This window comes from Prorops nasuta, unplaced genomic scaffold (assembly GCF_024137725.1).
Source record: "Prorops nasuta isolate Cenicafe-Biocafe unplaced genomic scaffold, Cenicafe_Pnas_1.2 PNAS00048, whole genome shotgun sequence".
Taxonomy (NCBI): Eukaryota; Metazoa; Arthropoda; class Insecta; order Hymenoptera; family Bethylidae; genus Prorops; species Prorops nasuta.
The window spans coordinates 1,130,870-1,144,380 of NW_027116845.1; the positions used below are offsets into that span (position 1 = coordinate 1,130,870).

A 13,511-nucleotide genomic window follows, 5' to 3' on the forward strand; every position below is an offset into this window, starting at 1 on the left:
ATAATAACCCTCTTACGATCACAATAATAGTATATTACGATAATAGTTCTTCTTTTTCACGATAATTATATTTTTAAGTTCCACATAATCTTGCTGTAATTTTTTTTTCCTTTCTTTTACATGTCCTTACTGGTCTAAGCTAATTTGAAATTAAAACGATTATTGCACAAATATATATAATTTTTGCCAATCACAGTAACTACCAAACGTTACGCAGATGATACTGAGTGAATAACTAATAAAAAATATTCATTTGACATTTGATCACGCTGAATTCCAACAAGTTTTAACTCGGCGGCTGAGATTCTTCCTCTACGAGGCTTTCTATTGAATGTGTACAGTTCCAAACTTCCTCCCGATCTCCTTCATTGTTCTGATGTAGATGATAAGCATCCGAGAAATTGCCACCGAGCACTACGTTTCGATACAAGACAGGAGTATCCATCAGTATTATCACTCGTTAAAATATAAACGATGAACATATCGTGCCGCGTAATCAAACTTATATAATAATAATTATGAACATAGAAGCATATCTTAAAAATACCAGTTCTCTGTTTGTTTATTCTCCTTTTTTCTTTGCAAAATTATCGATTTATAAGAGATGCGTTACCTTCTAGAGAATATATTTTGGAACGTGTTGCGTGATTATTAATTAATGTTATAAAATACTGCAGATAAAGAAAAAAGAATTAAATTCTGAGCCGCAGCTTTGACAATCAATATGCACGAGAGTAGCTTATCTATGTACATTTGTAGCACTTCTCGCAACACAATTAAGTTAGCTGCAATCCGACAGTACAATACAATGCAACGTTAATAATAGAATATGATAATAATAATACGACTAATAACTAATAACAAAACTAGAAGTTACAATTAACATTTAACAGTAGGAAGCAATAAATAGTTAACCGAGATTGTGTCGAAATGTTATTAAACACCAATGATACCAAAGACTAGCTATGTACTGCAAATTGAAGATGGAAGAAATGAAAATGGTGGTAGAGAAGCGTCGTGATGGAAAACCGTGCCAAAGACTAGGCAAAAATCAAGTAACATTAATCGTCAAAAGGAGGAACAGAGGCAAGAGGGTGTAAGTGGAATTATTCGGAATTACATTGAAGAATAAATGCATAATTATGAAATAAACAAGTTTCTTGAGCTCGTTACAAAAAGAGCGTATCTTTATGAAGTTTACGGTAGAAGAAAAGCGATCTTTTCTAATTGTATCACCTACATTTCATAAATATCTGCATTATGCTCTTTAAAAAAATAGCATCATCAAAATTAATTTGTACTTCATAATGTAGTAAATACTTGAAAGTTGTTTACTTTTGGTTTCTAATAACTTATACCCTTTTACTTCCATGTATATCCCTTTCGCTGAGGGTGTTCGACTTGAGCAAAAAGGAAATTACTCGTGTAGTTATAGTTTTCTGCTTAACACAATCTGATTAGTATGATAGCCGTAAGACGTTCTCGTGCTACAACACATTGAAAACCATCGATGAAAGCTAGTCAACTACTTCCAGAATTGAATCTGCAGTATGCAATCGAGCCTATTTGTTACATTTAATTTTCGGGTAAAAATGGACATTGGAGAATGATGGTGACGTGGAGATTTGCTTGAAGGCGGTCATTTCTTCTTGGCTGGATTTCTTTGTGGTGTGGATGGTCTACCTGCCTGTCCCGTATTCATGCCTCCATACTGGTACTTGGCCTTTTTCTCCGATGGCTTTAGGATCTTTAAATAAAAAGCAAAAATCGTTCGATATACTAAATGTATGGTAAACATGGAAAAATGTTGATATCATTCCACATGAACGAAACACAATTACTTGGAAGCTGCACATTAGAGTTTCATCGACGCTCATCATTCCACCAGCATTATCAAACTCTCCGCAGTAATTTGGTGCTGAGAACAGTGTAACCAGCTGACGTTTTGCGAAAAATTCGTAGCCATCCTCGACTACCTGATGTGCCCTGCATATCAAGTCCATATCGTGACGGTTCAAAAACTTTGAGACAACATCCGGACCGAAAGTAAAGGAGACTCCTCGATCATTCTCACCCCAGCCCTGATAATTAAACGAAGATCCAATGAAAATACAGGTTCCAATTGAATGTCTTTGAAAAATATCTTTTGTAACATTTTCCAGTATACCTGAACATCTTTATCGGGATCAGACCACAATAAATCACAGAGAAGACCAGTGTCTGGTACATCTGTTGGACGCATTATTCTTCTAATTTGCTCCATACCCTTCAAAATAAAACGCAAAATATTAATGACTGTGAAACAGCGTAGCTTTACGTTCTATTGTTCCCTCGATAATAATAGTATTTCAGTACTTGAAGATCAGGGCTAAGACCGCCGTGGCAGCAGAATATTTTTTCGTCGATGATCGCAGCAATGGGCAGACAATTGAAGCAGTCGGTGAAGGTCTTCCAGAGTTTAATATTATACCTACGAAAGACAAGAAGAAGAATAATGGTAAATGAGAAGGTCTTAAATCGAGGGCTTCTATCTAAGGTTGATTTGATTGATCAAAGAAACGTGTCGATTGCGATTATACCTGCGTTTGCACTCATCGTAAAATCCATATATCCTGTTTATGCTGGCACACTCGTGATTTCCACGTAGCAGAAAGAAGTTTTCGGGATACTTGATTTTATAAGCCAGCAGTAAGCATATCGTTTCCAGCGATTGCTTACCCCGATCGACGTAATCCCCCAGGAACAAGTAATTGGCTTCTGGCGGGAAGCCCCCGTATTCGAACAATCTCAGGAGGTCCGTGTACTGGCCATGAATATCACCGCAAATCTTGAGCGGAGCCTCGAGCTCCAGTAGAATTGGCTGTTGTAGGAAAATCTCACGTGATTTTAAACATAGACCACGTACTTCCGCCTCTGACATTATCACCGTCTTGCCTGGTCGACATCCTTTTACTATGACAAAAATAGCAACAATTCATTATCGCTTCTCTTACCCTACATGCTCTTTACTCAGATCGAGCTAATTCATTTCTCTACACAAAAGGGACATGGCTCTATATAGTGTAGTAATTCGACAATTTATCATTTAAAATTTCGCATACTCGTTTTGGTCCTGCACAGTCGCAAATGCTTTTTATTTACATATCGTCATCGTCATCGTCATCAACCTCTTGGGAGTAACAGAGAATCACAGGGACTTTATTCGTATGCGAAATTTTGAGAGAAATACATTTACACACATTGGACAATAACATTTAGAGAGAGCATACTATACGTGTGTGTGTGTGTGTGTGTGTGTGTGTGTGTGTGTGTGTGTGTGTGTGTGTGTGCGCGCATGGAGGGGGAAGGAGGCGACACGGTACTGCTAAGTTTTGGTTAAGGGTTTTTCTTACGAGCTACACCCAATTTCTGGAAAAAAGCTGCTAAGGTAAACAAGTCTATTGACTTTTTTTTCAAGCACACTGCTAAGGAGTCAGAATTAATACAGATATTTACAGAGAGATCGTTAAACTGATAGGAATCATTGGAGAAAAAGTGAAAAGATGGAGTCATTTTAGCGATATGCATCAATGCCATTGGATCGTTATTTATAGCCATAAAGAGAATTCACGTTACGGCTGAGCTGATTTCAAGTTGATTATTGGAAAATTGCAGAATAGCAAGGTCGCGCGTTGCCAGCGGAGTGCGGATTAATAAGATAAATATGTCAACAATTTATATTGTGTACGCGAAACAAAGCATCGAAATGCTGCTTCTGTTTCATCATCAAAATCAGACGATAATTCATTTTTACAAAATAATATTAGCAGTTAATATTTTGTGCATTTTTCTCTCCCACATATAATATTTTGCGTGAAAAATATAGTTATAATAATACATCCTATGATTTACTTATTTATAGTCGCCTTTTTTAATCGCAACGCTCCCTCGTACCTTGAAATTCAAAATTCATCAGCCTCGCAAATAGGAGAACGTATTGATCTCCCCGTGAAGCAGGTATACGGAGCCTAAGATTGCAATGTCGAAAGGAGAAAAGTAGAATATTTTTTTCATTTAAAATTTGTGCACGAATAAAACTTTCTATTAATATACAGCGAAATGGGAGACTCGCGCGAAAATAGAAAACGTAAAATTGGATCATCCATTTATACAGTATGAGGCTAATAGTTTGACTTTCATTAGCACAGGTGTCGTTACTTGGATTTCACGCTGCTTTAGAAAATTACAGCGAGAAGACAATTTGAAAGAATGATCGTATAGCCAGTCGCGCTAATCGCTGAATAAAAATTTAGTAACAATAATAAGCGACAAGACTAATTAACACACAGTAATAACAACAGAAAATAATGCGATTTACCACAGAACGTACGCTACAAAGCAAAAGAGAGACATTAATAATAATCGACATGCGAGCAGTAGTAATCAGCCATTCTTCATCGCAACGCAATATCACTGGCGTTTCGTAAAAGCAACGTATGCAGTTCAACGTATCAAATTCCTGCGAGAGAACGCAACGTTAGCTGTTTTCGTTCGAAAAATTCGTTAAAAATAGTATAGAAAATTATGTAAATAATTGCATGCAGTTGTTGAAAGAGTGGCAAAGGGTGGAGTGATAGGAAAATGAGATACCTTATAAAAACCTACAATGAAATTAAAAAAAGTGGTTGACAAACATTCAAGAGACTATAATAGTAATAATAATAAAAGCGGGCTTGGAAATAATAAAGGGTAAACAGAATGAAAAGATGAGGAAGAAAAAGAGCAAAGGAGAATAAGCAAAAAAAGAGAAGAAGCAATTGACGAGAGCAGCGATCTCGTTGATCACCTTTGAGGCAGGTAAGGAAGGCGCAACTTAAAAACGAAAGAGCGAAAGAGCTACGTGGGGTGTTTCGTTATTGCGTACCGACAAAGTCCGAAGAGAAAATATCTTTTAGCTTGGCTTTCTTCTGAACCTGGTCTTTCTGCGTGTGGTATACTTTAGTCGACCGCAAAGGATTCCGACACGTAGCATGAGAGAAAAAACAAATAAAAAGATTGTTTTGCCTTGTAAGAACATAAAGAAAAATCAAGGGATATATGTTGCAGAGAAAAAAGGAGCGGGGAGAGGGGAAGAAAGAAATAAATAAAGTGAAACAGACAGAGAAAGAGAAAGAGAAAGAGAAAGAGAAAGAGAGAGAGAGAGAGAGAGAGAGAGAGAGAGAGAAAACTCTCGCACTTTACACTATGAATATGACGACTGCCACACTGGAAAGAAGAGATCGATAGCTTTTTGTTTTTGTTGCGTTTAAAACTGGACAGATGAAAAGATAAAAACAATTGAAAATTTTGAAAACGAGCAAGATTCAAGTTTTAATCGAAGCACACACGCCAACAGAACTGAACAGCGAGAAATTATGAAAAACGTTTGATATAATTATCCGTATACCCAAGTAAAAAAGTAACGTTTACAATCGGTAGATGCGGCACGGTTCTATTAAGAAAATTTTCACGGTAGATTACATAAAATATTTTATCAGTTATTAACTAAATCAAAGCTAACGTAATAATTAACAGTTTGACATCTTGTTTTCCTTAAAACTATATTATTTTCACGTACCTTCTAACAATCTTTCTATGAGATTCTCAATATTCAACTCGACATCCGCCATTTTTTCTTGCAACTAGCTGAGCTAGCAGACTGAGCAGATGTTTGCAGGCTGGTAGATACACACCATACACAGCTCATCTACCACCCCGCCCACAATCGTTAGAGTTCTATCTTTCCATTCTGTAATATAAATATAACTATTCACACATGCAAACATGCTTTTGCTTATCGACTGTTGGTTTTTAAATCTGCACTAATGATCATTATATTAAATATACATTTATAATACCATATGTATATAACTCTTTGTGTTATGTTAAGAACAACTTTATTAAAATAATTATTTTTTATTATTAAATGTAGTATTTTACAGTTACAATCAACTATTACATTGATACAATACAAATATATGTATTAGCTGGAAATGTACAATTTTATTGATTTCTCTCTACTTGTTCACTTCAGATAATTTTTGGGAGGCTCTCTTTATTATAATTAATGCATAATCGCTATGAAATTGCCTGTCTGATTCAATAAATATTATTATTTTGTGAACTTTTACATTATAATATATATTAAAAAGTAACAAAAACTTATACATTTAAATTTTTTAATAAAAATTATATAATCCTAACCATACTTCCTGTGGTAGTCTGGAGGTGGGTCACTATAATCATGATGTAAATTAAAAAGTTCAGTGTGATTCTTCTGTAAATATTGCAGAAGGTCTTGAAAATGCGATAAAAGTAATTGTATACTTCTTTCATCAAAAGTTACATAAGATAGCAGTCCTCCTAGCTTAACTAAAATTTTATATAAAATAATTATATTCTTATTATATCTATTTATAATTGTACAATAAGTTTAGCATATTTACCAAATAATCGCAGCAAATGAAATGCTCCATACATTTGACTAGGAAGTACATCATGACTTTCATTAATTATTTGTATAAATTGTGGCCTCTCCCATTTATACAATAAATGAAGGCCCAACGTCACATTGAAATATTCTCGAATACCTTTTGTTATTTCCAAAATACTTTCTCTGTATGAATAATTTATATCATCTTATGTGATTAATGACAGTTATGTTACTACGATTAATCACTAACCTATCTGAATCTGATTTGCCTGCTGACTTAAACTCCACATAATCATCCAAAATTTTATCTACTGTGTTTTTTACAGGAAGAGCAGGTAATTTACGATGTTTTAACACTACCTCGGATTCATCTATTAGAAAAAACTTCAAGTCATCTGGTAATTTAATGTTAACTTCTACTTTTGTAAGAAACTCATCTGGATCACCAGATGGCTCTATCCGGCTAAATAGGGATAAACATTAAATTTATATGGATATTCTAATATACAAATTATTCTTGTACACTAGAATACTAACCTGCGTTTTTTTCGTGGTGGCTCGGTTAAGGAGTCATGAGATGTTGATGGAGTAGCGAGATTACTTGAAGTCTTGCTAAGCCGACTAATATTCTTTTCTACTGCAGCAATGGGAGTACTTGCTCTACTGTCACTTTCTTTCTCACGATTTCCTTCGCTTCTTCTTCCTTGTGTCTTAGAAGTTGTATTGCTTTTTTTATTTTTCTGTGCTGATTGTTGATTTGAATGAGCCTTCTGAACTTCTCGTTGCTTTTGTACATTAGCTTCATTATACTTGAGCACTCTGCTTTCAGGTACCCATTCATCCCAGCTATTGTATAATAAATGAAATATTAATATATCTATATCATCCATTGAAAAACTGGTTATTAGAAAAATATACTTCTTATTCCATCCAGCATAATGGATTAAATATTTAATCTGCTTTTCCTTAGTCACAGACGATTTTAAGCATTTAGCTTCATATATTAATGGTCCATGAAAGCATAAGACTTTTTCACCTGTAAATAGATTAATTCATATACTAAATATAAACATTTATTACATTGAAATAAAGATTTAAAATCTTAAATTGATTTCATCTTTTTTTACCTTCTTGAAATTTACATTTAGGTGGCATTTTAATTAGTGTTTTATAATACACAGAGGAGACTGATAGCAAGAACAGGCAGGAACACAGGCAGAGGCAGGGCCCAGCGGACTTGAGCCGTAAGCGGCAGCAAGCGGAGCGGACATCGGCGGACTCGGACACCCAGCCAGCGTTGCCAAGTCCGCCATCTTGAATAGTACTACGCTCTATAGTAAGTGAATTTTGATATAAGGAATGCAGACTGCACAAAGTATACTGCCAGCAGAAATACGTCAGTCGCCATCTTAAATGCAGAACCATTGCAGCCAGCGTTGCCAAGTGTAGTGTAATTGGGTCGGCGTCAAAATACCGAAAAATGTATAGTATTTTTTTTTAGCGGTTGGTATTGATGGTATTTCCTATACAGTATCATGGCGGCTGCGACACCTCGTTTTTCAGATTCTATCGAAATTACGTACTTCCGGTATTTAAGAAAGTAAAACGTTCATGCTTACAATTACTAAGTTGAGCAAACTAAAATTGACCGGTGTGTGATATATATTCCGTTAATGAAAATAACTGTGATAGCTAAATTAGAATATTGTAAACAAAGAAGTTATTCTTAATATAAATTTCCTGTTTTAAAAAATGTGGTTTTTCGATGGCTATAAGCAGAGATGAAACGGGAGATTGCTCATGCGAGGTCCCGAGGCAATCCCTACCGGTAGGCGGCGCTGGTGTTGGCAAACGCGTGTCTCAGGTCCATCTAACCCCTAACGCCATCTATCGGAAGAGACCACGAAGCACGAGCGTTAAGCTTAGAATAGGGTAAAACATATATGCATTGTTGCCAGAAAGCGGAATAAAGAGAGAGCGGAGATATTTTCTCGGACCTCTCTGTCTTTCTCGCTGTTAGCTTCTAGCAGAAGAATCGAGGCAAAATCTTTCCGTTTCGCTTTGCCGAAAATCTACCAATAATCGATGTCATTTATATTTGCAGGCCAATGCCTTTATACATGATTTTTTCAGCATATTTATTTATCAGCATTGACTTATTTAAATCAATAATAAATTAAGGAAATGCGTATTTGATATATAATAATTATTTTAACTATAATTTCATCGTTATATTTCGCTTATTTCCGTAAAATCTGCATTTCTTTAGTTTATTATTGATTATTGTAAGTCAATGGCAATTAAAAAAAATTTAATCTTAAAAAAAAAAAAAAGTACCGATCAGGAATCGAACCCGGACCCACGAATCGCCACGCGATTACCTTACCGCCTAGACCACGAGGCTTCTTCAGTGCACCATAAACAGATAGTCTTTTTAAGGGTTTGAAATCTTCTTTTAAACCATATAAATAAACGAGCAACCGACAGCTTTATTCATTATTATTCTGTCATAATGGTACACAAATTAAGGAATAATTATATTTTGAATAGTTTTCAAAAGCTTTTCCAATAGCCAAGAACGAAGATAAATAATCAACGCTCGCAGTTTCCGTTCTTGGTTATTGGAAAAGCTTTTGAAAATCTACATTATATAATTATTCTTTAATTTGTGTACCATTATCATAGAATAATAATGAATAAAGATGTCGGTTCTTCGTTTATTTATGTTTCAATAGAAGATTTCAAGCCCTTAAAAAGACTATCTGTTTACGGTGCTCTGAAGAAGCCTCGTGGTCTAGGCGGTAAGGTAATCGCGTGGCGATTCGTGGGTCCGGGTTCGATTCCTGATCGGTACTTTTTTTTTTTTTTTAAGATTAAATTTTTTTTAATTGCCATTGACTTACAATAATCAATAATAAACTAAAGAAATGCAGATTTTACGGAAATAAGCGAAATATAACGATGAAATTATAGTTAAAATAATTATTATATATCAAATACGCATTTCCTTAATTTATTATTGATTTAAATAAGTCAATGCTGATAAATAAATATGCTGAAAAAATCATGTATAAAGGCATTGGCCTGCAAATATAAATGACATCGAATATTGGTAGATTTTCGGCAAAGCGAAACGGAAAGATTTTGCCTCGACTCTTCTGCTAGAAGCTAACAGCGAGAAAGACAGAGAGGTCCGAGAAAATATCTCCGCTCTCTCTTTATTCCGCTTTCTGGCAACAATGCATATATGTTTTACCCTATTCTAAGCTTAACGCTCGTGCTTCGTGGTCTCTTCCGATAGATGGCGTTAGGGGTTAGATGGACCTGAGACACGCGTTTGCCAACACCAGCGCCGCCTACCGGTAGGGATTGCCTCGGGACCTCGCATGAGCAATCTCCCGTTTCATCTCTGCTATAAGTACTACATCAAAAAGAAGACTGATAAATCTATGTACGTTAACTATTTAGAATACTTATTATTTTTTTTATAATCTATCATATTCAGTGCTTTACATATTGACTGAAAATTATACAACCAAATTTATGTCCATTAAATACTGTGAATTAATGTAAAACCGCTAAGAGTTTATTATATTTCAAATATTATTTCTAGGCATTTATGTATTAAATTCATCTACTTTTTATTTCCAGATATTTATCCTGTATAAAGCATAAATTGTTAAATTGCAAAGGAAGAGGCAAATATGTTAACGGAAAATTTTATTTAATAAAAACTCATAATCACCTTAAGCTAAAAGAAGCTAACGACAATTTAAAATTTTATAGTATTCTTAAAGACTTATGTAAAATTCCTGGTCTTGACCCAATAAAAGTTTATGCATCTGCTAAAGAAAGGTAAGGTGTACATTCATTAGTCATAGTTAAGAGAATGTATTAAGTATTTCTTAAACAATCTTGATTATTAAAGTAAATAATTTTAATTTTTTTTAAGATGCCCTGATGTTGCAAGATACATAAGCTATTCTTCATGTAGAAGGAGGATTCAAAAATATAAAATGAGCAATAACCTTATGAGTCAAAATAATATAAAAGTAAAATCTTTGGTAGATTTTGCAAGATCTTTAGAAAATATTAAAAGCACATGTTTTCTTGAATACACATATGGAGATGAGAAATGTAAATTAAGTTTTAAATCTATTATTTCCAATTCATCGCTTAAAACAGATGTAAACATTTTACTATACGATAATAGTTTGATAAACAAAATAAATTTAAAAAATGCTGTACTATATATAGATGCAACCTATAGAATCGTCCCAAACTTTAAGGAAAAGCATGTTCAACTTCTAACTATTTTAACCAAAGTAGAAAATAAGAATATTGGTAAAGTAAGTTAAAGAAGAAAATTAAATTGAATTTGGAATTTTAATATTTTTAAGAGAACTACCCTTGAACTTATATCAGTTCAGGACTATTTATTCAAATTTAAATGAAACTATTTTTGCAGAATATTTTATTCAATTTATGCCTTTAATTTTGTATTTACACCAGCAAAATCATTGCTCATTGACTTTTATCTTATTTATTCTTCTTACAGGCTATACCAATAATTTGGGTTTTTATGAATAATAGAAATGAGGAAAATTATACAAAGGTGTTTGAATATTTAAAAGATAATATTCCTTCATTTAACCCAGCTACAGTCATGACTGATTATGAAAAAGCTATAGGGAATGGCTTAAAGAGAAATTATCCACATGTAAAAATATGTTATTGTTATTTCCACTATTCACAAGTAAGTATTGACAGCATACAAAAATTGGTATAAATTGAGTGTTCATGACACAACATTATATATTCTATTAATTATTATTTACATTAAATGAAAGTTAGTTTTACATATTCTTATTTGTATAATGTTATGTTCTTTATAATCTTGTACAGTGTAGCTAATATTTTTCTACTGTTCGAAATAAATATAAAATTATACTTAAAAACTATAGGCTTTAATAAAAAATGCCCAAAAAATGGGTTTAATCAGTCAAAAATATAATAAATTTACATGCCCAGAAAGATTTATAGTCTTAAAAAAATTGATTTTACTGGCACTTTTACCGGAGCAGTATGTCACTGAGACTTATAACCTTATTAAAAGAGAAGTAATTACAGAGTTCAATCATTTGTTTGATAACTACTTTCGTTATTACGAAAGACAATGGTTAGTTGCTACCACCCCTGCAAATTTTAGCGTTTTTAATTTAAAAGAGAGAACTAATAACAACGCTGAAGCATATCACAATGTTTTAAATAAAAATTTAAATAAAAAATCGAATATTAATCAGTTTTTTAGTAAGTCGAGATAATATCTAATATATATTTATTGTTTCCTGTTTCGTATCAAAATAGCATATAATTGGAAACTTTAGTTTTTAGGAAATATGAAATTTTTTAATAGTAAAAATAATTATTTCCTTTGTTAATATATATTTTAATGAAGTCAGTATTGTCAAATTCAGATGAATTATTAAAGATAAATCCATATGCTATTTTTCCTCCAGTTTAAGTAGTTTTTATTATTGCAAATTTTGGTATAAAATGTACATACATATATGTATACTTCTCTGTAGCTTGTAGCATAAAACTTATTCATAAAATATGTTATGCATGCCTCTATATATTTCTTCTTATTCAGTATAGAACACCATAGAATAGTAATTTGATTTTAATTTCTTAACAGTATAAGTAGATTATAAAATTGTTATAATGTACTATCAGCCTTTCTTAGCTCATCTCAATCTCTTTGTCCACATTTTCTAAACCTATGAAATAAAGGACTTCCATTAATACAAATCTAATAGTAGAATAGAAATATAGTTTAGTTTTACTTATTTCCAGTATTGTAATTTTTAGTTTATTTCTAGTACTTTACATCGCAATTTGATCCAACTCTTTTTATCTAAGGGTGAGTCCGACCAAAATCTGTAAGGTAAAATTTTATCATGTAGGATTACCAATTTCTCGAATATACGTATGCTAATTGGCTAATTCACAGCATATAGGCAATCCTTCATGGTATAAGTTTACCTTACAAGTTTTGGTCGGACTCTCCCTTAAAATATTGTCACTTGAATATTGAGTTTAAAATATTGTGAGATCTACATTATTAATTTTATTTTTTTAGACTTCCTAAAACTGCTGATAAAAGAAAATTATTACATTTTAGAATCAATAAGAAATAATACGTTAAAGCTAAGAGAAAAGAAAAAAGCAACACGTGTGCAAGATAAAGAAATAATTGAGTTTTATAAAATGTTAAAAGTAATTGAGGATGTACAGCCCGAAGACTTCATTCGACACATTTTGAATTTGCTTAATAATTTTACAGCAATAAAAAATTTGAAAAATCAGGAAATTGAAAATATGGAAAACTATTTAAGGTGCATTCAAGTTAAAAACGGATCAAAAATCATGAAAGAAGGTAAAAATATTCCAAAAATAACTATAGGTAATAATGAATCTTTATCAGAAATAAGAAATAAATTAATGTTATTAAAAAATAGATACATGCATAATAACGTAGAATTCACATTTATTGTTATTAAAAATAATACAAATGTCTGAATATAACAGATCTTGAATTATCTCATGCTTCAACATAATATTTATGTATACTGACTAAATTTAAGATTTATTAAATATCATTTTCATAATGTAGAAAGAATAAAATGTTATTTAAATCCTACATCTGAATATTAATTAAAATATTTTTTGTTTTATGATAAAATGTACAAAATAAATGTTACATATAATTATGTAGATTAATAGATTTTGCTCGCTCTTTCACGCGTAGGGATCGATCTAATAAAATATATTCCTGTATTTATATACAAACTCATTTTTTTTTCAGACATTTACTATTAGTTTTTCATAAAATACTAAGAAAAAATTTTTTAACTTCAATCATCTAACTTAATTACACACAATTCCATTTAATTAACACACAATACACATCATACACCGGACAAATATAGTTTGTAAAGATTGAACATTCCTTATTTCTTCCTTTTACCAATACCGGAAGCAGGTGATTTTGACAGAA

The 13,511-nt window shown here is 32.4% G+C and overlaps 3 protein-coding genes across 4 annotated transcripts; 1 reads left to right on the forward strand and 2 right to left on the reverse strand.

Annotated features, from left to right (window-relative positions):
• Window positions 1-1,308: 1,308 nt before the first annotated feature.
• Window positions 1,309-5,790, reverse strand: LOC136784137 (serine/threonine-protein phosphatase PP1-beta catalytic subunit). 2 transcript variants are annotated; one of them, XM_066744653.1, is made up of 7 exons: window positions 5,597-5,790; window positions 4,904-4,975; window positions 2,580-2,952; window positions 2,356-2,470; window positions 2,168-2,266; window positions 1,842-2,081; window positions 1,309-1,747 (listed from the first exon to the last, which is right to left on the reverse strand). In XM_066744653.1, exons 1-7 carry the CDS (start codon window positions 5,646-5,648, stop codon window positions 1,640-1,642), a joined length of 1,059 nt encoding a protein of 352 aa, XP_066600750.1. In that variant the 5' UTR covers window positions 5,649-5,790; the 3' UTR covers window positions 1,309-1,639. The 2 variants fall into 2 exon arrangements, with proteins under 2 accessions (XP_066600750.1, XP_066600751.1); XM_066744654.1 differs by lacking the exon at window positions 4,904-4,975.
• A 193-nt stretch (window positions 5,791-5,983) lies between these two features.
• On the reverse strand, window positions 5,984-7,765 carry MRG15 (MORF-related gene 15). Its single transcript, XM_066744655.1, has 6 exons — window positions 7,579-7,765; window positions 7,370-7,487; window positions 6,989-7,297; window positions 6,702-6,914; window positions 6,465-6,634; window positions 5,984-6,390 (listed from the first exon to the last, which is right to left on the reverse strand). Exons 1-6 carry the CDS (start codon window positions 7,604-7,606, stop codon window positions 6,218-6,220), a joined length of 1,011 nt encoding a protein of 336 aa, XP_066600752.1. The 5' UTR covers window positions 7,607-7,765; the 3' UTR covers window positions 5,984-6,217.
• A 2,229-nt stretch (window positions 7,766-9,994) lies between these two features.
• Window positions 9,995-13,170, forward strand: LOC136784162 (uncharacterized). The gene is made up of 5 exons (XM_066744677.1): window positions 9,995-10,020; window positions 10,103-10,306; window positions 10,404-10,638; window positions 11,010-11,207; window positions 12,594-13,170. The coding sequence occupies exons 1-5, from the start codon at window positions 9,995-9,997 to the stop codon at window positions 12,600-12,602; spliced, it is 672 nt and encodes a 223-aa protein (XP_066600774.1). The 3' UTR covers window positions 12,603-13,170.
• Window positions 13,171-13,511: the final 341 nt, after the last annotated feature.

Coding starts and splice junctions, on each gene's coding strand:
- LOC136784137 (XM_066744653.1), bottom strand. CDS start 5,648: ATGGCGGATGTCGAGTTGAATATTGAGAATCTCATAGAAAGATTGTTA. Junction 2,953..4,903: donor TTTCTCTTCGGACTTTGTCG/GTACGCAATAAC, acceptor TTTTTGTCATAG/TAAAAGGATGTCGACCAGGC. Junction 2,267..2,355: donor GTCTTAGCCCTGATCTTCAA/GTACTGAAATAC, acceptor TTTATTTTGAAG/GGTATGGAGCAAATTAGAAG.
- MRG15 (XM_066744655.1), bottom strand. CDS start 7,606: ATGCCACCTAAATGTAAATTTCAAGAAG. Junction 6,915..6,988: donor CCACCACGAAAAAAACGCAG/GTTAGTATTCTA, acceptor ATCCCTATTTAG/CCGGATAGAGCCATCTGGTG. Junction 6,635..6,701: donor GGCAAATCAGATTCAGATAG/GTTAGTGATTAA, acceptor TTATTCATACAG/AGAAAGTATTTTGGAAATAA.
- LOC136784162 (XM_066744677.1), top strand. CDS start 9,995: ATGTCCATTAAATACTGTGAATTAAT. Junction 10,021..10,102: donor ATTAAATACTGTGAATTAAT/GTAAAACCGCTA, acceptor TTTTATTTCCAG/ATATTTATCCTGTATAAAGC. Junction 10,307..10,403: donor TATGCATCTGCTAAAGAAAG/GTAAGGTGTACA, acceptor ATTTTTTTTAAG/ATGCCCTGATGTTGCAAGAT.